The sequence below is a fragment of the Aphelocoma coerulescens genome, chromosome 9 (genome assembly GCF_041296385.1).
Source record: "Aphelocoma coerulescens isolate FSJ_1873_10779 chromosome 9, UR_Acoe_1.0, whole genome shotgun sequence".
NCBI classification, from domain to species: domain Eukaryota; kingdom Metazoa; phylum Chordata; class Aves; order Passeriformes; family Corvidae; genus Aphelocoma; species Aphelocoma coerulescens.
The window spans coordinates 25,496,028-25,521,033 of NC_091023.1; the positions used below are offsets into that span (position 1 = coordinate 25,496,028).

At 42.1% G+C, this 25,006-nt stretch overlaps 1 protein-coding gene across 1 annotated transcript in view; it reads right to left on the bottom strand.

The window, feature by feature from the left end:
* RSRC1 (arginine and serine rich coiled-coil 1) overlaps nucleotides 1-25,006 on the bottom strand; it is a 100,193-nt gene that overhangs the window by 45,144 nt on the left and 30,043 nt on the right. Inside the window, exon 6 of the mRNA XM_069024161.1 lies at nucleotides 8,502-8,538. Coding sequence (XP_068880262.1) covers nucleotides 8,502-8,538 — 37 coding nt within the window. The remainder of the gene's footprint in view (nucleotides 1-8,501; nucleotides 8,539-25,006) is intronic.

The following is a 25,006-nucleotide window of genomic DNA, read 5'->3' on the forward strand; positions in this document are numbered from 1 at the left end:
TGAGGAATAAGCAACAATGGATTACTGGAACACAATCAAAGGCAGGAGGGAATGGCTGTGGCAAATGGCCCGGATGGCTCAAGCACACGGCCGGGATTTTCGGAATACAAAGCAGTTTTTGCAGCAAGGACTCCTTTAAAAGGACCAGAAAACAACAATGTATTCATTTCAGTGAATATTCCTGAAAAAAGGAAAAAGGCCTTCCTACTGGGAGTGGAAACAGCAAAATGGATTAACCACTCAGCAGAAATAGGGAGGGTTGTAAATAAGATTTTTTAAAAAAATTAATCCATAAATCCAGGTCTTTTAAAAAGGAAAATTCCTGGACGTGTTAAACTTACACAGCCATAAACCCTGTGTGGGTTCTTTAATAAGAGAGAAAATAGGGATAATATTGCACCCAGATATACACTAAAGGCTGAAAAATTACCTCCCCTCTATTTATTTCCTTGCAGCCTGGAATATCATCCCTTAGATTGACATTTGCATGGAAATTCAGCCACAATCACCAAAAAACTCAACATTCCAATAAAGAGCTGACAGAACAGAGGTTTTTGCATCAACATCATCTGGTTGTTATTCTACAAATTCATATAATTCCTAACTTACCCTTTGAAAATTACTCCAAATCTCTGAGCTGAATGTGAAGTGAGAACTGAGCTCTTCTGAGCATTGCAGGGTGCGTGGAACCCAAAATTAAAGGTAGAACGATGCCCACTGCTTACAAAAACTCTCAGGTGATTAACATTTAACTCTTAAATGTGCATTTTTATCTTTTATCACGGTTTCAAACTGCTGCTGTGCTATGCTACAACAAAGTCGTGGGAGAATATAAAAACAGCAGCAGATAAATGCAGGTTCTGAAACAAAAATTCCTAATTAACACATCATAAACTGCTTTGGAAAGAGCTCCAGCCAAGGCTGGACTGGCTGGAAAAACAGGAGCACGACCAACAGGTAACAGGGATTAATTAACAACAGGAGGGGTTTATACTTGAATTACTGCTTTACTTTTTCCACTAAGAGAGGAGTTTTCTCTAAATAAATTATGAGTTTTTCGGGAAAAGGGAATCCCATCCCCTTCAGGATCTTTGCATTGAAATGCAGTAATTGAAAAATAATAGAAAAAAAAAAACATTTTTAAAATGAAAAGCATTTCAAATATCACAAGGACCCAGTGAGCTCTAAATTAGCACTCACCATTTCAAAATTATCTGACAATCTACCCAAAATCATGCCTAATTACCCAGGAATTAATCTGAACTTAATCAAGATTATATACTTTGAATAAAAGCGCATTTTCTCTTTGCTCTCAGAGTCAATGATCAACTCACCCCCACAGCACCATTTTTGGGATGGCACAGATTTGCTGTTTTAACTTTTCAAAAAATGACCCGTGTTTCATGCTTTTGGCTGCTTCTCTTGACAAATAAATACAATATAAAATGTGCAGGGCAAAACATAATTATCCTGAGGAGCACCTGCATAAAATCAGGGTGCAGAGATTTGTATCTTAGGTGCAGAGCACAGATAGTTGGGCAAATTTATGCTTCATCTCAGTATTGTGCCAAGATCCCTCTTCAGTATATGCAATAAAATACATTCGTACTGAAGATCTCTGTGCAAAATCCCCAAAAGAAGAGGAGAAAGAGCCCCCCGAAAAGATGAATTCAATGGTGGCCTCAATAATTAGATTAACAATCAATTACATTTCTGCCAAAGTGTTTGTTTGCTGGAGAAAACCCTCCCAGGAAATGCATTTAAACTTGGGCACAGGGAAGCAGCCACTGCCCTCCATAAAGTTCCTTTATATATTTTTCCACAATATGCACAAAACCAGAATATGAAATCAGAAACATTTTACACATTCTCATACTTCAGAGAGCACTAACAGCATTTTACTCGTCGAAAGCACTTTATCTTCATGTCTCTATAAGGCAGAGTTGGTGCATAATAATGTAATTTATATTGCCTAAATGTTATTTTGGGAGCATTGCATCATTTCTCAAACTTCATGACCTTTACAATTTTCTAAACTTTTATTTCCCTCATTATTCTGAACAGATTTCATTACATATTTTGAATGTAAACAACCCTGAATAATGATGGGCCCCATTACGTATGTACAGCTCTGACAATCGCGCGCGGGGCCGAGATGGAAACCCAGTGCATTAATTTACCTCTCATCTGCCGTAACTGCACTCCCATAAAAAGTTTTATACTCAACTCACATAAATCACGGGGAAGAAAAATGAGAAAATCTGGTGGCTAACTCATCTTCCACCATTCTGCGAAAATGAAATTCACTGAAATACCTATCAAAACTCCAATCATCAAGAGATAATGTCTTCTTAGGTCTATCTGCACTTTCCGATTTAATTTCCTCCATGCCCTTGACATCCACAGATACCATTAAGATTAAGAGCAGCGAGTAACTGAGCAGTTCTCAGATTTTGATATATGGGGCCCAGGCACTAAATGTAATATCATCATTTGAAAATTAATGCAATATTTCTTTTGTTAGTTTTTCGACTCGGGAAGCGGGACGAATACTCGGGGTTCTCGCCAGTAATTTCCCCATCAGAATGCCGTGCAATTATGAGGAGATGTGCACCTGGTCAGAGGTCACCCAAATTACTCCATCATTTAATGAGCACGGAGATCAAACCCGAGCACACTGTTGCTGCCGAGAGACGCCTCGCAGCCTGCTACATCAAATCTGATGGAATCATTAGAGTAATAAGCAGGAAAATCTGTTTGCAGATTAACCTCTGGTTTCATGCTGCTTTCATCTAATGGGGCGCTGTGGAAATCTTGTCAGCTTTTCATCAGCCACGATCAAATTACGGGAATTGCGAACAAACCGCCGGCGCGATTGGAAACAACACCCGCACGTGCCGGGGGTTTTATGCAGATGCCAGGGAAAATCACACTCTTTATATTTTACAGCGTTATTTACCTCAGCTGATCACTCCTCTCATCCGTCTGCAGAGCCGCATCGGGGCCGCTCCCATCGGCCTTTTCAAGTTTACAGCGGAGAGCGGGAGCCAAGCAAATTTCTGGGGTAAACACGAGCGGGGTGACAAAGGGAGAGCAAAATAAAGGCATGGGGGTCACGTGGATGAAAGGTCATGGGGTCCCCACCACAGCCAAGGGCAGGGGAGGCACCTCTGCCTCGGTGGTAAATGAGAGTGATCAAAGTTTACTTTTTAATAAAGACACACAGACATTAAAGTGCTGTTTCATGTGGAGTGGCTCTGGTTTCTGAGCCCGCTGGTAATGGGAAGTGACAGGGTAAAACTCGGTTCTCTTACCAAGTTTCCAGAACATTTGTCACTGTTGGAACAACAAACTACTGCAACCCTTTGAATATTGTGCCATTAACATATTCTGCCTCTGATGGTTTGATCCTCCGGTTGTTTGATTCACATCTGCAACTAAAAGCAGCAAAACCTTGGAACAAATACAAGTGGTGTGTGCACATTAATTTAATACACACTCAGTGCAGTAGGTTCTCCACAAATCCTCCAGATCCACGGAGCCCCTCTGCAGGAGCAGCCCGTATTTCATCCCTGTAGGCAAATGGAGCCAAACACGATGCATTTTGCCATGGATATTCATAAGCCATTGATCTTCTGCAGTGTGATTACCTAATACGAACCTGATCCAAAGCTCCTGAAGGAGCTGGAAAGATTTCCAAGGGCCAGGCTGCTGCTCAACAAGGGGAATGCTTGGGATGCCAACCCTGGCACAGCTGGATGGTCCATCGGCCACCAACTGACAAGTCAGGGACACCAGGGGCCCCCTTCAACAGGGGACACAGCCAGACCCCAGCACTGCTCCTCAAAAAGCACCTTCCAAGCTGGTGCCTCCCACTGGACACTTAGTGGCTCTCCAGCCCATCCAAGTGGAAATCTGGGATGTCCCTGAACACAAATGTCACTTTGGTCATAGGTGGAAAACCTCTCCACCCCCCAACCTTCACTCCCTTCCTCTCAGACTGGGACAACGTTTGCAACTGGAAATTTCACCCACTGCTCAGCACAGCTATGGAAAAGCTCAGGAGAATTAATTTTAGGGATTTACACCAGGAAGAATACTTTGAGTGATATGTATCAACTTTCAAGTGAAACCACCCCTTATTAGTTAGTAAGTGATGCAAATCAGAGGGGTTTTTTCATAAACTCATGGAATGGTTGTTGGAAGGCCCTTGAAGATGATCCAGTTGCAAGGCCTGGTTCAGGTGACTGTAATACAACCACCAAATTACAGTGAACTATTATTTATAAAACTGTCATTTACCAGGAAATCCCAGAATCATTTGGGTTGGAAAAGCCTTCCAAGCCCATTGAGTCCAACCATTAACCCACCACTGACCACGTCCCCAAGTGCCACATCCACAGGGCTTTTAAACCCCTCCAGGGATGGGGATTCCACCACTGCCCTGTTCCAATGCTTGGCCACCTTTTCCATGGAGGGATTTTCCCCAATATCCGACCTAAACCTGCCCTGGAGCAACCTGAGGCCATTTCCTCTCATCCCTTTCGCAAACAGGTGAACAGAAAAGGTCCTTTTTCACTAAGTTTGATCAATCCTGTGTTCTGGATACTTGAAAAATGTGAGCATCCAGTTGTGAAGCTTAGAAAGGTGCCCAATTCCTGCTCTCTGTGCTGTGTTTTTAATCAGGAATAACAAATTCCACAATTCTGTGATGGCAATAAACCATTTTATGCACTCTGATCACCACATTTCTCAGAGTGGTAGCTGGAACACAATGACAATACTCTTCTCTATTCCATATGAAGATAAAATTCACATTTAAGTTACTTAAATATTTTTTAATGGACATAAAATTTTATTTCCTTCTCATCTAATGTGTACTTTGCAGGAACAAACACTGGGCCCTTCAGGTCCTCTGTGTTCATTTGCATCCTGGGAGACTGCAGTGGTTTAGGTTGTAACCTCATGCTGGTCAACAACATTTTGGGCTCAATGCAACCAAAACCAGATAAAATCCAATGGCAGAATTCGGCGCTTGTCTACAAAAATGCCAATATTTACAGTCTAAGTAGTAGGAGTTAATCACTCATCAGTTACAAATAATTCATCTGCATAATTAATATTTAACACTATTTTAGAAAAGGGCCCAACCTGATTATTTCACAAATTCTTAATTTTTTGAAAACTTGCAGAAAATGAGTTATTTTATTACAACCTTGCCAAAATTACCTCAGCAGTGGCTGTGCTCTCACACTTCCCACTCCGTGAGGAATCTCCTATGTATCCATCACCTTTTAGGAAGGAGAAGATCAGAAAGACTCAAGTTGAAGACTCAAGCTTAATGTTCAAGCACCAAACTCAAGGCCAGACACAAAGGGGCATGAAAATTGTAATTCCCAAAGAACACCACAGTGGTTTCCCTAAGGGAATTCTTTCAGCTTTAATAATTTTTAGGACATGTGAGATAAAATGTCTTCTATTAAAAAAAAAAAAAGTGAAAAATCTTATTTTTAAATAAATCAATTTCAACAGGGGAAAATCCCAACCCTCCATTCAGCCTCTGTAAGAGACAATTCAAGCCTGCAGAACATAATTGACCAGCATGGAATTTTGCCAGGACAGCAAGATAAGCATAATTACTCATATTAAGAGCGTTAATTAATTGTTTGTGAACACAAATAATTGGCTGCTTGGTTTACAGCTCGCTGGGAAGCCAAGGACTCTGTCAGACATCACTGTCCCGTGGCCACCCGAGGACCACGGGGCTGTGACACCACAGGTGAGAAACTCAGAGAGCAACGATCAGCGAGGGGCCAGCACAGTGACAGCCAGGAAATAAATACTGACACTTAATAAAAAGAAACACTTCATAAAATATTGACACCTAATAAAGGAGAGGGGTTTTTTTGGTTGGGTTTTTTTTGGTTCACCAGATCAAAGAAAGACGTGGACCTTAAAGCCCATCCAGTGCCACCCCTGCCATGGCAGGGACACCTCCCACTGTCCCAGGCTGCTCCAAGCCCCAATGTCCAGCCTGGCCTGGGCACTGCCAGGGATCCAGGGGCAGCCCCAGCTGCTCTGGGCACCCAGTGCCAGGGCCTGCCCACCCTCAGAGACAGGAATTCCTTCCCAGTATTCCATCTAACCTACTCCCTTTCAGTTTGAAGCCATTCCCTCTTGTCCTGTCAGTCCAGGCTCTGGTAAATCACAAATTGTCAGACACCTCTTTTTCACAGAAGGGACTCAATAACAGATTATCAAATCAAGATAAAGACTCTTAAGGTGGGAAAAGCCTCCTTACACACATTTGGAGATGTGGGAATTAAAGTAGCAGAGCCGGAATTGTGTGGCTGAGACCTTTTGAGGAATATCCCTGTAATTTATTGGAGTCCAAAAGGTCTTTATGGGCAAAATGTTGGGATATGGAACAGTTTCCAGCACAAATATTCCTACCTGCAGGTGCCTTGGGAAACAGTTTGTTTCCTCAAGCACCCATTCCTAGGACAGATTTTCTAAGATGAAAGGGAAAAAAAGGCTTAAACCTGGAGGTTTTTGACAGATCTTTCAAAGAAACATTCGCTGTCCATGGTAGGGGGTGGAATGAGATATCATTATAAGATCTGTAAGATACATAAGATCTCTTCAAGGGATCTTTAAGGTCCCTTCCTGCCCAGTGCTGGCACTCTAAATGCAAAGCAGCCAATTTATTTAATACAGACATAATTTTATTCCAAATTATTGTGAGTTACCCTATAAGCACTTGAGGCATCCTCATCCCACAGGGGATATTTCCGGCACATTTTGCCCCAATCCCAGAGAAACCCTGAACACCACTCAACTCTCTTCCTGCTCCCCACCTCCCCAGGCTACTCCAAGCCCACAGAGCCTCTTCCTTCCCACTCCTTGGGAACATTTGTTGTTATAAACCAGGCCTGCAGCTCCTGCTGTGGCAGAAGTCCCAGTTCAGAACAAGTCCCAGCCAAGGTCAATCTGTCAGGAGCGGAGCAGCTTCATCGTGCACGAGAAGAACCCCAGGAAGCTGCTGGATTACAACTCCTTGCCACCAGCAGGGTGACCAAACATTCCTAAAACTTATTTAGGGGATTCAACCTGCAGCTGAGATCCCCCTGGAAGCAGCAAACAAGATGGATTTTCCAGCTGCTCCAAGAATTGTGCTCCTTATTCCAGTTGCTGATTCCCAACACATTTCTCACATGGCACCTTTAGAAAGGGGGAGCTCCTGAGAACTGTGCCAGGATATCCATCCCACCAGGATGTCCATCCCACCAGAACAGCCATCCTTTCCATCCCACCAGGATGTTCATCCCACCAGGATGTCCATCCCACCAGGATAGCAATCCTGTCCATCCCACCAGGATGTCCATCCCACCAGGATGTCCATCCCACCAGGATGTCCATCCCACCAGGATAGCAATCCTTTCCATCCCACCAGGATGTCCATCCCACCAGGATAGCAATCCTTTCCATCCCACCAGGATGTCCATCCCACCAGGATAGCAATCCTTTCCATCCCACCAGGATGTCCATCCTTTCCATCCCTCTAGCACTCCCAGGAGATACTGGTACCCAAGCTCCTACAAATCACCCTTCCCAAGTGATTCCCAAAATGATTCCCAACAAGTGGAAAGCAATGTTTTCCAGTGCAACACACGATGTTTTTAACAGCACTATGGAACCATGAGGATTATTTAGATATTCCATGAAAACATTAAACCCTTCTCAGGATGGATGTGCCACTAATAGCGAGTATTTTAATTTAATGGGATTTAATAATCACTTTAGATGAACTATTTAATGTTCCACTGATTGCTGATACCAACATGTGAGGCTCAACCAGCTCCTGACTTGTGACAAGATTTTATTTTTCCCAGTTTTGATCAACTGACGAGTTTTTAATGCTAAGCCTGGCTTGCCATCACTTGTGGGTTTAATATGTTTACTTAAACCAGAAATATTTTGCACCTCAATTATTATTATTTTCTGCTGCAGCCCTGAATGGAATTTAAGTCGATCCATTATTCATAAAGCAAAGACAAGAGAAAACACAAAGCTGTGCACTTCTTTCACAGCCTCCAAATGACTCAAACACACCATATTTATGCATGCAATATTTGATTGTGTCCCTGTCTCTTTTTTTTTTTTTTTTTTTAATCACAAGTTTGTTGTTTTCAGATCAGGATATGCCAAAAATCCAACACCAAACAATTTTTGTTTATAATTAAGGCAATCATCAATCCAGGGATTGTAGTCCGGTTTATTTCATCTCTACATCAAAAAAAAGTAATTTAAAAAAATTAAAATTCCCTTGAAATGGGGAGATAAATGAAAATGTGAGTGCCTTCACACAATAACAGTACCCTGACCCTCTGGGAAATGGTTGACTTTCTCAATTCAAGGTATTCAAAGCTCATTTAAAAGTGTTCATTTGGAATGCAGATATCAAAGATGATGCAAATGTTCAAGAGAAAATTAAAACTTACCAGATGTTCTAATCCAGCTTTGATGTTTGCAGAGTCCCTGTAAGAGAAGAACAAAAGTTCTAAATAGTTGCTAAACCCTTGTCTGCAATGATTTCTGTTTAACTCTGAAATGGCAAAGCTGGCTCATTTCTCCAGTGCGTAAAATATTTGATTTTAATACAAATATTTACCTGTAATGCCTAAAAAATATTGATTATCCTAATGCACAGTGACAGAATTAAACCCCCAAACAGCACCTGCCCTGAAACTGCTACAAACCATAGCAATGCCACTGGATACACGTTTAAAACCAACATTTTTAATCTAATTGTCCCACTATTTACACTGGGAAGAATCAGCCAGGCCAGGGCACGGGGCTGTTTATCAAATCCTCGTTTGGTGCTCCTGGCTCTGCTTTGCCACCCTACTGAAATCCTGTGCCCCCTTTCCAAGGTGACAGAGAAGGAATTGTGATTCATTCCATGGGTCGTGGCAGCCATGCTGCAGCTTGGCATCTGATACCTGAAAGCTGCAAGAAATACAAATGTACAGACAGAAAATGGGGAAAATTTTACATGAAGGCAGCTCCAAAAAATTTGGACCAAACTATCCAAGGAAAAACACCGGAAGGCAAGAATTCAGAGGGAAAATTAATCCTTAACACATCCTGCTATGGAAAAAATTACAAAATCCAATGGAAAACAAATTAAAAATTCCCCAAATCCCAACCCACTGAACAAGGAGATGGCTCCTGCTTCCATCAGCTCCAGGTTCTACCTAATTCCAACATCACCTCTTGGAAGGTGGGTCATTGCCATGGCAAACAAGGAGAAACCAGCCCGTGAGGATTGCAGGGAATCAGTTAATACTACAGTATTACCAATTACTGGTACTACAATTACTAATTATTTGTAATTTCCTAAAGCTTTTCCAAAAATCTGCTACACTATTTTCTTCTATTTAAATATCCCTAATGAAGTGAGAGGAAAAAAAACAAACGTATTTTCACTATTTGAATTTTGAAAGAATTTATTATTCTTCTCAGCCATACAGGATTTATCCCAAATTGTCTCCCACATCTTGAGCCTGAAGGAGGCTCCAGGGAGAGCTCAGAGCTCCTTCCAGGGCCTAAAGGGGCTCCAGGAGAGCTGGAGAGGGACTGGGGACAAGGCATGGAGGGGCAGGACACAGGGAATGGCTTCCCAGTGCCAGAGGGCAGGGATGGATGGGAGATTGGGAAGGAATTGTTCCCTGGGAGGGGCTGGGATGGAATTCCCAGAGCAGCTGTGGCTGCCCCTGGATCCCTGGCAGTGCCCAAGGCCAGGCTGGACATTGGGGCTGGGAGCAGCCTGGGATAGTGGGAGGTGTCCCTGCCCATGGCAGGGGTGGGATGGACAGGATTTAATCCCCCTTCCACCCCAAACCATCCCATGGTTCCATGATCCATTTTGGAGGTGCTACCTGGCCTTCAAGGCCTGAATTGCTTTGGGAGAGGGATGCAGGGCAGGGCTGGGAGGAGCCCCCAGGTCAGGCCCATCCCTGCCATCAATATCTCCCCCCGGCCTGTGCTGAAAGCAGCCTTAATTCAATTACAGGCCTCAAAACTGATAAAAAAGGTCCTGAAGTGGAAAATGTGAAGAGATTATTGGCAAATGAATAAAGATTTGTATCGAACCAACACATGGGAGGTAGAGCAGGGCTTGGTGGGGCTTTTTTTTAATCATCCCCTGTCTCAAACCTTCTGGGAACAGCGAGTTTCCCTTCCCCTCCTGCAGCACATCGATTCCTGAATTAGGCTGCAATATTAAATAATTAATATACTCGCCATGATTGATGTTTTGCATTAGTTGAATATTAGGTTATCAATCAAAATCCACTTGGTTTAATGTAATAATATTGAAAAAGTGTCACGGGCTGTTCAGCCAATTTGTAGTTGAGGCAGCCCAGACAGGAATATTGGTGTAACACAAGGCCCTAACGCAGGAAATGCAGTGCTCGAACATCCATAAGGAAAACATTATCAAACTAACCAGGACAAGGCTGAGCTTGTCCTAAATAAACCTTGGGGCACCTGTCACTTCCAATGAAAACCTCTTCCCAGCCTCAGGCTGCTGGGCATCAATCAGCCACGCTATGGCAGGGTTTTATCTTTCAGTTAACCAACAGATTATATTATAGATCTTATACAATTATATTCTGTATTCTATATTACATTGCATTATATATATAATACAATAAATTATTGCATAATTACAGCTATATTTATATAATTCTACATAATAATATATCTTAAATACATACCATAAACTATATTATAAAATTAGTTATGTTTGTATAATTATATATAGTGATCACATATTTAAATTTTATTATTGGTAACATAAATTATACAAACAAGACTCCCATTAATACTATATTTCATTTGTTGTTTTAGGCAAAACCAGACCTATGGTCACAGCTCAGTCTCCCACGCAGCCTTGAGTGCCTGCAGAATTTTCAACCACGAAACACCACAAATAAACACCAGGAGCAGCTTCCTGCACATCCAGCATTCCAATGCTCACATAAAAGAAACCATATAGTTGTATTAATTTGATATCATTACCAGGTAATTGTTTTACTCTGTTTTACACCCCAGAGTCCCCAGCAAGGCAAATATTTGCCTGTTAGACCATCCCCAGAGCAGCACCTTCATTTCTTTGGTTCATTAGGCAAGTTTGATTTTATTCCTGAGGTTTCCTTTTTCCTACCAGAGAAGCTCTGGAATTGTTTCCCCACTAAAGTCAAGATTTGCAGTGAAACACCACTTGACATGCATGTTTTAAAATCATCCATTAAACCCAGTAAATGAAACTCAGGCTCATCCAAATGTTTCAGCAATGCCAAGGGAAAAAATTCCAGCTGCATTTGAATCCTGGTCATGAGGGACCTGCAGCAAGAAGCTGGGAATTCAATTAAGGAAGTTTCATCCCTGCCCACACAGCAGGTGGAACTGGAAGAGTTTTAAGGTCCCTTCCAGCCCAAACCATTCTGGGATTCTCCAAGGTTCACCAGGTCTGGGATTACTTAAACCCATAGTGACTAACTGAGGTGGTGAGAACTTCCTTTCCCGGTAAATTAAATTTAAAATATTCCCTAGCACTTGCTGAAATCATGATTTTAACCTGGAATATATTCATGTTCCTAAAAATACTCCCTGTATCAAACTAACCATTAATCAAGGGAGTTGAAAAAACCACGGAATCACAGAATGAACTGGGTTGGAAAAGACCTTCAGGATCATCCAGTCCAACCTAAGGCTCCCATACGATGACACACCGTGTGTTTCTGCCTCAGGATATCCCAAGATGAGACACTGCTGAACTTGTCTTTTTTTTTTTTTTTTTTTTATTTGCTGCTCTTCCCAATCTTTTCTGCACATCAAACTCCTCAAGAAAAGCAAATGTTTTGGGAATCCTACACCCCCCGAGGAAAAGCATCCATGATACTGTTTTTAAAGTGTGGAATGCTGTTTTGGTCTACCAAGTATCAGCTTCAAATGATCTGGAGCTGATCCTGGAGAGCAAAGACCCCAAAGCTGGTGGTCCTGAGCTCAGTAGATCCCTCACTCCAGTCATCCAAATAATTTACCCCAGGAAAAACCAGTAGGAAGTTTGGCCAATTATTAATAAATTTAAATGCAACAAAGAGCCAAGAAGATCCTATGAAGGTCACTTAGCAAAAGCAGGAGGAAAAGCCAAAGTTACCCCCCTCACAAACACACTGGAGTAGCTTGGAAGTGCCAAAGAACTCAGTGGAATGTAATGCAAACCAAATCAAATCATGCTAAAACCAGGCACTTTAAACAGGACACAAGGTGAAACCATTTCCATAAAATGTTATCCTAGAGAGGAGGAAAATCAGTACCCAAGAGACCTTATCAAATATTCAAGAGGGGGAAATATGTAATAACCCTGGCTTAGAGAGTAAAATCCAAGATTTTATACAGTTGAAATAAATACTGAAACTAAACAGAGGAGGAAAAACCCCAAAATACAGTGTTGATAAGAGCAGTATTTTCAAATAGACCCTACAAAAATATTGCATTTCTTTGTCTGTCTTTCCCAGGTAAACAAGAGACAAAATAACTACCCAAAATCTCCTGGTTTTGTTTCATGGAGGCTTCAGGTCGGGTTTGGAAATCCCATAAATCACAAGAGACAAAATAACTCCCCAAAATCTCCTGGTTTTGTTTCATGGAGGCTTCAGGTCAGGTTTGGAAATCCCATAAATCACCAGAGACAAAATAACTCCCCAAAATCTCCTGGTTTTGTTTTACAGAGGCTTCAGGTCAGGTACGAAAATCCCATAAATGCCCAAAGCTGATTTCTCTGTCCTGGTTACCTTAAAGCCACTCCTCAGCTCCACCTGGTGATTCCAAGGACACCATAATGTGCAAGTGCTTGGAGTTTTCCAACGTGGAGTGGGGTTTGGTTGGGTTTTCCCCTGGTTTTGGCTGGCTGGGTGGGATTTCTCCTCCTGCTCCCTTCAGGAGGGAAGCCTTGTTCCCAGCAAACACAGGCAATTAAACGTGGGGCTCCGGAATGTCACGGGCTCTGTTAACCAGCCTTAAATAAATCAGACAACTTTGGCCTGCTTTACCTTCTCTGTAATATTATTTAGTAGATATTCAATTAAAACACATCCTGTAGGTGAAAGTGTAGGAAAACATTTCCATAATGGACATCAGTGGCAGTCGGAAGTGCTGCTAATTGGCCTCAAAGTACAAACCAGATTACAAAAGTAGCAGAAAGCCCGGCAGTGTAAATGCCCACAAGGCTGGGCTGAATATAAAACAAAGCCCAGCAAGTTCCAACGTTGGGAAGCACAACTATGGGAAAAACTCTCCGGACTGGTAGAGAGTGTTACAGGTTAATGAGGAACATAGAAGGAGAGCACAATAATTATCATACCCACCACCTCCCCATCTGTGGTGGGATGGCTGCAGAATATAAACACAGTTGATCAGCATTAAGGCTGCCACTAATTACACGTCCTGCCATTAGCAGAGTGTGAGCAGAAATATTTGAAACGTGAGCTTTTCCTCTGCTCGTGGCATTGAGGAATATTAAATGCAAGTGTAAGTCAGGGAGGAAATTTAAATGTTCTAAGCACTAAAACAATTTGAGTACAATCGATTTTCCATTTTCTGAAAGCTTCTAAATCCCCTCATTCACCCAATTACTACTGTACTTAACCTAATGAAATTTTATTCTGCAGGAACAATACTATTCTCAAACAAATTCTTGAAAAAAATATAAGATTAAAAACTTCGAGACAAAGAACAAACTCCTAGAGAAAAGATGCAAATAAAATTACTATCATAATCTTTTGTTTTTTATTTGCAAGTAGAAGAGTGAAGAGAAACAAAAGCATGGAACATAGCATCTGTCATATCAGAATATAAAAAGATGATCCTGGCACCAAATGAAAAAGCTCTAATTCATTTGCAAATCAAGCCTGCCAGTTCTATTTCAAGCTGGCGGTAACTGTCAAGAGTTAACAAGATAATCACTTTCAATCCTGCCTTCAATGGTACATTACACTGTTATTCCATTCAATAAGGCCCTTCTTTGGGGCACTGGATGAATGGTTTTCATTTCGAACTCACACAAAAAGTTGCAGAAAAAAAAAATCCATGGGGCTTAAGAAAGAAATCCCTTTATGGGCATTTATCTGCCGGCACTTGCTTTTAGGCAAAATGAGATATTTGGATACATTGGTGTCCATTCACTTCCCCTATTCCTTCAGGCCCTCAGTCTGGTGATAAAAAAAAAAAAAAAAATCCCACAAGGAAACCTCAAGCCTGTTTAGTTTGGGGTTGGGTTTTTTTTAAACTATCTATGCACATTAAACAAGTTCTGCAATAATCTTTGGTAAATACTTCTCACCACGCTGAAACGACACTGTGTTTGAACAGCTCCATCTTTGTCTAAATTCATTAAAAACTGCTCAAAACCCAGTAAATGCTCATGAAAATTGTGCTTAGGGAAACATTTGCCAGTTGCTCATTAAATATTCAATAAAAATAAAGTTACCAATTAAAGGCGCTCTGCCTAGGAAACAAGGCAACCTCCAATTTATCTGAATTAATTATTTGTAATTCTTTTTAAGACTCTGTGCCGTGACTTCTTCCCAAGAAGAGAAAATCTTCTAGAAGTTTATTAAGTATTTTAAACTCATTTGCTGGCACCCAACTTTCCACTAAGACTTGTGAATACAACACTTCATGCTTTTGCTCCGTGCTCAAAATTCACATTGCAAGACACAGCATTGGCTCCATTGCACAGATCTCATTCTGTTATTGCATGTTCATATTTAAAGGTTGGGACTGATGATCTTGGAGATCTTTTTCAACCTCAATGATTCTACACTGGCAATTTAAAGCTTCTATACTGACTTTGGAAACAAATCACTATTTTTTTTTCCATTTTTTCTTTCTTTAATCCCCACAGATCTCAGTTCAGAGAACAAAGCTAAAATCTATATTTAATATCTGAACTGAGCTCAGCTTATCCAACCTATAACCAGTGCAGAGCTAGCAATATTTTTTATTTAGTTTTTAATCAGCAAAACCCACTTTCCTCAAACCCAGGGACCCACCTCACTCATCACTTGTTATTCCGTTTGCAGAACTCTGAAGATTTTTGATTGTTTTTCTAACCCACCACTACAAGTCAGACATCATCTTTCCCCATGCTCCTCATGCAAATGCTCCTTTCTATTCAGGGTTTCTTTTATGGAAAATCTAAACACCACAAGTTATGGCTTTGTTTTTGTTCTTTGCACTTCACAAGTTCTTCAAAGCTTCTGAACACGGAGATGTTCTTATAATTAAAAATACACCTTAACAAACCCAAACCCTCCATGCCTTTGTGTAGCACTGGAATACAGCTGGTTTTGTTGCCCTGCTGCCCCTCCTTCCCAAAAAGAAGGAATATTATATAAAAATTAATTAAAAGTTCACACAATTTTGAAGGACCTTGAAAGAGCACAAGATGTTGCATTTGGAATAGAAATTAAAAGGAAGTGACAGACGGATTTCAAGCAGCAGGTCAGGACTCCAAGGAAGAATAATAAAGAATAAAATCCCAAAAAACCCAGGAGAAATTTGGGATGTGTTCCCTTCCTTTCTAGCCAGCAGCAGGATGACACTGGCACTGCTGAAAAACAAACAACTGATTAAAAAATAACAATGACCCAACAACTGACTCATTTCCACAGCTCAGGAGGAAGACCAGGCTCACCCAGCAAGCCTTAGATGCACAGATTTTAAGGCCAAAATTTAAAAAAAGGTTTCCAATATCCCTAAAGACAAGTGCAGCACTTTGGGAACCGTGGTCAAGCTCAGCTGAGCCCCACAAATTCCCACTTTGCTGAAATTCCAGCACCTGGGACTGCATTTGATCCAATTTTAGCACACTGAAACCTCACAATGTTTTGGGCAGCACCACTGGGAGGGATAAAATCCAGTTTGGAAATGCTTTTACAGGACTCCTCTTTGTCCCTGCAGGTTGAGTTGGTCACTCTGGTTTAATTCCTCTCCCTTCTTCCATCCAGCCTGGGTTGCTCTCCCTGAGGGACTCAGGGGCATGCTCAGAAAATTCTCAGAATGTCTCAGATATGTCAGACAGGCTCAGGTTTTCAATCACACAAGGTAAAAATTGCCCTGTTCCTGAAAAGAGCAGATCTACTTGATCTGAGAATATTTAGTTTTAATCTGCTCAGCTACCTCAGCTTTTCTGGTCAGAAGAGATTTGAGTTTCAGGCTTTACTTCACAATTAAACTTTTTTTTTTTTTTTTTTTTGCATCTCAACTCAATGCAGCCCTAAGGAAAACCTTTGGAAGTCTCTTGCTTTCTCCAAGATGGTCAATTCCAAGAGACCCAGCCTAACTTCCAGTAAGGAAGGAAGTTGTATCCTCTCCTAACAACTTCCACGCTGGGCTGTGTCACAAGACGAATTTATAAAATTTTAAAAGGTAGAGCTAAAGTTGTTCAAGCTTGAGGGGAAATTAGATCCTTGGCCACAAATGAAGAGGAAGAAATAATATTTAATCAAAATTAAAAATAGGAACTGATTGCAAGTCTCAAAAACATCTGACCAAACCCAAGCCTAACAGACAATGATAAAAGTAACCTGGAAGTGCTTTGAAATTAATGAAAACATGAGGGGAAAAAATCAAATCAAATTCAAAGCAGCTAATTGGAGCTGATGAAGGAGAGGAGATGGACAGGGATCACTAAAGGGATCCCACGTACATCAGTTCCCACTTTGGTTTTCACAGGATTCAGGCCAAAACAAGGCCGGGCACCTTTGGGACATGGCCCTGCCAAGGCTGAGAGCACCAGTATGGACTAGAATTTGATGTCCAACACAGCGTGGTGAGAACAACGAAAGACCCAGAAGTTCCACTAAATCACAATTTGTATTTTTGGCAGAAAATGTGACAGCCTAGAAGAGCCCCAAAACTACCAAGCAAATCTGCCTGAGCTCTTCATGCTCCTTGAGTTGCACCAAAACCTCCTTAGGGCTTCACGTTTCTTTAATTATTAACTCTGAAGTTCTTACCACACCACATTGGTCTCATTCATTTCGCTCTCTTGCTTTCACTAATTTGCTTTTAACCTTTTACTGCCATGAAAAACTAACACCATCTGTTTTCTTTGGCATTTCTCATTCCCAGCACTTCCCAGAGAAAGTGTCTGGTGGAAACAGAGAGAGGGACTGGCTTTGCAGGATGGAACAAACCCCCAAGAAGCTGCCAGCCAATGTCTAGACCAGTAATCCCAGAATGGTTTGGGTTGGAAGGGACCTTCAAAACCATCTCACTCCAACTGCCCCACCATGGGTGGGGACACCTTCCCCTAGAATCTCCCAAAAGCATTTTGTGTTTTGGCATTTCTTCAAGGAACTGTAAGTAATTAGTATTGCACATTATTGGTTTACCACCAACTGGACCAAAATGAGACCAAAAAAAGACAGAACTATAAGGCATGTCTCATTCTACAGCCAAGATTTCCTTCAAAGGTTATTTTTTTTAATAGAGAGTGAAGAGACTCCTGAAGGAATTGAGCACCATAAACATGGCAGGCTTCAAGGAAAGCTGGAGCTTAAGGAATTGGGAAGTTGATGGTTAAAACCAGTACTTCCTGTTGTATCTGCAAATCTTGGAGGTGAAGTGAAATAGTCTATTTAAAAAAAAGACCAAATAAGTGGCCAGATCCCAGAGGATTCACAGACCATACGAAAGACCTGGGAATGTGGATGATCCAGCCAACACTGAGCAACCACTTCTGGTGGGAAGAATTCCAAATGTGCAGAGAACCCCGGGAATATCCCCCAAACACCTCAAGTTACAAACCCAACCAGTAAATTGTAGCCAAATTTATGTGCCACACATCCCATCCAGCGCTCACCAACCTGCTGCTCATGAGGGACTTCCTGGGATCACTGAGGCTGGAAAAGACCTCCAAGACCATCAAGTCCAGCCTTTGACCAAATCCTGCAATTAAATTCTATTCTGAAATAGAACATCCAATTTTTTGACCACTCCAAGGATGGTGACTCTAGCCCTGCCCTGGGCAGCCCCTGCCGGTGCTTAACCAATCCTTCAGGGAAGAAATACTTCCCATTGTCCAACCTGAGCCTCCCCTGGCCCTCACAGACCCAGGCTGGCAAAGACCCCCAAAAATTACTGAGTCCAACCATTCCTGAACCAACACTTTAACACAAGCCCAAGGCAGTGCAGGTTTACATCAAAATGCCTATTTTTACCTCAAACCAAGGCTGACACTTCGGGGTGGTGGCCTCAACCAGCCCACAGTCAGCTGAGCTCATGTGTGAATCGAGGTTTTATACTTTCTCAAAGGAGGAACTGCCACTACAGCCAAAAAACCCTTCACCAATAGGAAATTCAGTTCCCAGGATTAAGGATTTTCCCCTGTTTTATCACAACACTCTTCATATTTGTCTTATTTCCCTCTTTGCAGGAAATGCATCCAGACAGCCTTACTGATGTCAATCAGAACAACCTGAACTGTTTGCTGTTGGAAGAGCGTGGTGGGGAACACTGGACCCGTGTCTGAAAGGGATTAAGAGAAAATAAAAAAATTAATACATAAATTCAATAACTAAATTCATAAATAACTATGCAAAATGAGGGACTGCTCTCCAGAAACAGCACCTTGATATTGCTGAAAAAAAAAAGTCTCCTATGTTGGCTTTTCCCCCATTTTCAGTTTGCAATTTCAATATACAAAATTATTATGGCTTGCAAAGAAGTGCCACAAAGGGGTGTCCCCAGAAAGAGAAACTGGAGCTGCTCTAAGCAATCAAACACATCCATGGGTTCAGCACAAAGCTCAGGACGGAGGGGCCTTCCACACAAAGGCAGGACAGGATAAGCCACTGCTTAACTTGCTGTTCAAGCAAAATATTGCAAAGTTACATCAACATTTGGGCATAGCTTTCAGGCCTTTCAAACAGGTCAGGATGTCCTAACAACATAAATAAAAAATATATAAAATACATCTATTAAAAAAATCCCTTCCCTCTGGTCATTGTGGCTTCAGTCAGCCAGGTCAGAATTTGGATGAGTACCTTTTACACCAGTACCAACAGCAGAGAATGGAAGAAACTGGAAGAATCAACCGAAGAAACTTAAAAATAAAGTTGAAAACTTTGTCCCTACACACAAGAGGAAACAATAGTTTAGTTGTCTCTCCATGTATTTTTTTTTTGCCCAGCAGCAGAAATACAGCATAGCCAACAGCTGGAGAGAACAATGCTCAAACTGCACGTAAAAGGGGAGAAATCATTTCAGCTATGGGGTAAAATTTGCAAACTCTGCTTCATATCCGGGATTCAAGGTGGGCTTTTCCTTGGAAATCTGTAATGACAGAAGCTGCACAAACCAATGGAACAAATAGCAGTAAAATGTTCAGTCTTTGTACATACAACACAGCCTAGCACGTGGTACTTGGTGTACCACAAAAGTGCCAAAAATAATTGTACAAATTAATAAACTGGTCATTTTAAATGCTTTTCTTTGGCCCATTCTATGTGTGTCTGGCACATCACTCATCGTGATGATGGTAATGAGGAAGGCTGAAATCAGCACCCTCTGGAGCATCTCCTGCACTTGCAGGATGTCACAGACCTGACTGGAGAATGACAGAAAGCCAAGTGCTGAGAAATACTTGAGAAACTGTAAGAGCCCAGCACCAGGTAGATATTTTTTTAAAATTAAAATAGAGCCCCCAAAGTCAGAGCCGAGGGAATTTGCTATCTCTTGGATGTGGAATTGATCTGAATGCAATTACTTTACTCTTTTCAGCGCTGTTTGACTTTGAACTAAACATCAATTAATGCACAAGCAAGATCTGTTAACTCCAATACTGATTTTTTCCATAAAAGATGTGAAGCAAATTTATTGGCTTCCACTGAATGGCTTCCCACAATCACAACCATCACCCAGGCAAGCTCAACTTCATTTTCCACTGGTCACTTAAACCCTTAATTCTCACGATAAAACTCCCTCAGCCTTAGTTTTAAACCCCTTAAATTAGCAAACAAGACATCACATAATGTATGCTCCAAAGCTGGGACCTTCCAGTGCTTCAGCTGCGATGCAGCCATTGAGCCATGGCCAATATAAGCTCATTTGAATAATCAATATGACAACCTTATTTTTCTAATGCAAACAGGATTGCTACAGTAAGGTGTCTCACTGCCACATCACAGTCATGGCCTCTTTTAACCCCTAATTAGATTTAGGCGATTATCCCTGCTCTTCCTTACAAGTGTACAGCCCGGATAAGGGATGACAAAAGCTATCTGCCACTTACTCAGCCTTTGCAGACTGCAGGTTATCCAGGGAGATACAGGGGAAGATCAGCAAACAATTGTTATTCATATCATCTCCAGTTTGGAGATAGTCACAGTTTGCCATACATGCTAAGGGAAAATAGCCCAGAGCATTAGGTAAATGCAAAACGCTTAAGAACATCGGGGTTACACAGATGGAAATTCAAGGTGATGTTGGGGAATTATGTTTAATTCAAATTGGTTATCACAAAGAAAACTATGGAGCAATGGTTTTGTGCCTCACACAGGAAACCCTGCCTTTTCAAGAGATTTCTGCTCATTGTCTGGTGGTGTGTAGCATTTTACATGGCTATTTCTACAAAAAAAAAAAAAGAAAGAAAGAAAAGAAATCAAACTTAGAACCAGCAATCCCAAAAGAATTACATTGCTCAACAAAGTCCGAGCAGACAGAGAAGATCTATTACAGAAATGTAATCACATTTCATTTACAAGAACTCTTATCTCAAGCACTTAAACATAACATTTAAACAGTTTTCCATTTTATTGTGCTCAGTATTGGAGCTAATAAGATAGAAAAGTATAATCACGTTAGCAACATTTCTATTGCATTACATAAACACAGCGCAAGATTAAAGGCAGAGCAGGGAGAAGGCAGCCTGGAAAACTGAGCCCTGGATTTCTCCTGGCAGACAGGAATATCACTGGGATCATGTGTGAAAACTGCCACGCTGAAATTGGATCCTGTGTTCCCAAAATGGCCATTCCCAGACTGACTGAAAAGGGGATTTCACCACATAGCCTCCATATGGGAAGGTGCTTTGGAGCAAAAGTACTGGCTCTTACTGGAAGGATCATTCATCCAAGGCAAGTAAAATTGTCAGAATTGCTAAAAACACCATTTGGACAGAGCTTTGAAAAGCACTGAAAGGGAAGGATATATTTTAAAAATATTATACAGATTGTGATTAATTCCCCTTATCAGCACAGCTCAAAGTAGCTCCAGTGCAAGCAGGGGCTTCATTTCCCAGGGAGGAATCACTGCAGCTCTCCCCAGATTTCTGCTCCATCCACAGCACAGGATGGCTCAGGCTGGAGGGGCCACGGTGCTCATCTGGTCCCACCTCCCTGCTCCAGCAGGGCCATCCCCGGGCACAGGACTGGAATTCTCCCTAGGAGACTCCACAGCCTCTCTGGTCCAGGTGGAACTTGCTGGGATCAGTCCCTGCCCGTTCCTCTGGTGCCACTGCTGGGCCCCTGGAGCAGAGCCAGGTCCATGCCCCAAAAGTTGCTCCAAAACTTGCAGTACAGAGAAGAAAGAGAACCAACCAACCATGGAGAAGAGAAGGAACCAGGGAGAGCTCAGAGCCCCCTCCAGGGCCTAAAGGGGCTCCAGGAGAGCTGCAGAGGGACTGGGGACAAGGCATGGAGGGACAAGACACAGGGAATGGCTTCCCAGTGCCAGAGGGCAGGGCTGGATGGGAGATTGGGAAGGAATTCCCGGCTGTGAGGGTGGGCAGGCCCTGGCACAGGGTGCCCAGAGCAGCTGTGGCTGCCCCCGGATCCCTGGCAGTGCCCAAGGCCAGGCTGGATGAGGCTTGGAGCTAATAAATTTTTCAAAACCTGTGAAAGTTTGTCAGAAGAAAATTTCTCTCTCTTAAGCAAGGTGAGAAGCACAACCTAAAGATAAGGCACTTCCATGAGTCAGAATATGTTACAGTGCAAACATGAAACATGTTATTTTCAAAAATTATATATAAAATATATAGCATATAAAATTGCAAGCCTTTATCATCTAGACCTAATTATCTAGTATCAATGTACTGAGTTATTGTGGCCTGAATGTTTTAAAATGAGGAAAAAAGTAGCAGAATTATTAAAATAACCTTTAAAGCTCATGGAAAGAGTTTCCAACAAGCTCTGGGGCCTAAAGCTTGCTTTGTTTTTTTTTAAATAAATTAATTGATGGACTTTAATCCTTTGTCCTCCTCAATAAAAAACCACATTGTGACCTTCTAAAATCAGATTTAGTGGCTCTCACTCCATATAAACCCCTTCCTTCTCTTCCATCTTCATGCTCCTGACTCACAGGGGACCTGTAAATTAACTCCCAGCAGAAACTCCCACTGCAACATTATCCAAAACTTCATTCAGGATTTTTTAGCACTGCTTAATGTGGTCAGGAAATAAAGGTTTTCCCTTAGACAAGGCAGAGCAAAGGAGGAAATAAGAATGAAAAAGGGAGATGGCAGAGACAGGCACATGAAGCCTTCCCACTCCTGCCCCTGCATTCCCCATCCCTGTGCTGAACACTCTCCCATAAATCCATGGTCTGCATTTCCCTAATATTTCTCAAAGCACAGAGCAATGCCCACCTGACAGGAATCAATGGAAGACTCCCTTTTCCCTCTTGGACACAGCATGATCCTGTTAAGCAGCCTCAAAAGATTCTGATCTGAGCAGCCAAGGCAGATCTTCCTGATCAATTCCTTAATCCATGTGGAGAGAATGGACTGATCCTGCTGGTTCGATTTCAGTCCAGGGAAAATCATTCCCAACGTAATTCACCATTAAATGGGCCTTGTATTACAAGAACTTCAGCTGCTGGGAGCAGCTGAGGAGCGAGGCAGGATCCAGGAGAATCCCCAGCACATCCAAGGTGCTCCCTCCTCTGGGTCTCCCATTTCTACCCTGGAAATCACACAAGCATTTCCCAGCCTTGTCCTTCACAGATATTTAAAGGTGTTGGTTTTCACACTGCAAATAATGTAAAAATTGATGGCTGAGGTGGAAGGGAACCCCAGACTTTTCCCCCAGAAAAACTGCAATGCATCAGGTTGCCACAATATATAGAAAAAAGGGAAAAAACCCAAGATGATGCTGAATTATTGTCACATGGATGACTCCACTCCATGGGCTGGTGGATTCTGCTGGAGAACTGAAGGGGTTTCATTCCCAGAGTGGGTCGGGGGATTCTCAGTGAACAGAGAAGGACATGAGGATCAAGTGCACCCTCTGCATTTGGAACTCTCTTATGGGAATCACTCTCAAGAAATTCTCAGAATGGAAAACTTAGGTTGGACAGCCTCTTCTCCTCAGGAAGATGCAAGAACCTCCCCACTCCAAGGGAAAATTCCTCTAGTGAAGTGGTGTGGAAGCAGAAAAATGTGTGCACAGATCATCTGTAGGACTTTACTCCTGTTGAGTAGGAACATCCTGCCCTGCACAGAACCAGGAGGTGCCAAGGATGAAACCAGAGCCTGGAAGTAAATAATGGAATTCCAAAGGGATTTGGGTTGGAAGGGACCATAAAGACCACCTCATTCCACACCCTCCCAAGGACAGGGACACCTCCCACTGTCCCAGGCTGCTCCAAGCCCCAATGTCCAGCCTGGCCTTGGGCACTGCCAGGGATCCAGGGGCAGCCACAGCTGCTCTGGGCACCCTGTGCCAGGGTCTCCCCACCCTCACAGCCAGGACTTTCTCCCCAATATCCCATCTAAATCCCTCTTCACTTAATTTAAAACTATTCCCTCATGTTGTACCACTGATCAACAATTTAGATTATTTCATTTAAGTTTGTCACATCATTTTGTAATTCCAACTAACAGAAAGGTCCAAAATTAGACCAGGATTAGAAATGCTTTCCTCAAACAAAGATTCTCCTTGACTTCCTAATCAAAGCCATGGATGGTTTATAATCTCCATAGCAGGTAAGCTCATTCCGGAAAAAGCATTCCCAATCCAAAATACGAGGTGCAACAGAGAGTTTAACATCCTAACATGGATTTCAATTTCACTTTAACCACAGCATTATCCTTTTGATGGGCTGTTTGTGACCTGCCTCTCCTTTGCCTGCTCTGAGGAGCAGTTTGCAGGTTTGGGGCTGGGTTCTCCCTAAATCCTGGCTGGGGTTTAGTGGCGGGGTGCAGAGCAGGGTGCACGGTGAGGTGATTACTGTATCTCTGCTGTTCAGTATCTGCAGGGTGTCTCAGTGCCACTCCAACTACTTAAACCCAGTAAAGAGATTACAGCTCACACTAACTGGATTTGCACAGCTCCGGATCATTCAGTTTGGATTCCTCCTGCCCAGATTAAGGGAGGCCATTAAAACAATAGTCAGCTGCTCTCCCAGCACAAGGTGTCCCAGGGAAAAAAAAAAACACCCCAAAACTCCATGTTTACATTCAGAGCGTGTGTGTGTTTGGACATGTGGGCAAACAAAACCCTCTTTCAGCAGGAATACTCCATGTTCAAGGAATGATTCCATTAAAAACCCAGGATAATGCAAATTATATAGTTATAAAAGGACAATCATGGTGGCTGGCAGTTTTAAGGAGCGGATAGTTTGGAAAATTTTAAACAGCTTAAAAGAATGTGTGTCTTTGAAGATACTGCCTTCAAATGCATTCCAAAACCTATTTCTGGAAACAGGGAGAAATATAATTCCCTCAACATAGTCCATGAATTTAGCAGGGGAGCTCCTTTGACAGCCATCACTAACTGACAGTCTGAACTGCAGAATTTGAACACAAAACTTAGATTTCCATATTTAGTACAAAAAGTACTTAATGAATGAAAATGAAACGGTTACTCTGGACTAAAATCTATTTATTTCCCAGAGCCAGTGGTTCCCCAGCACCTCCTGTACAGTTTTGCTC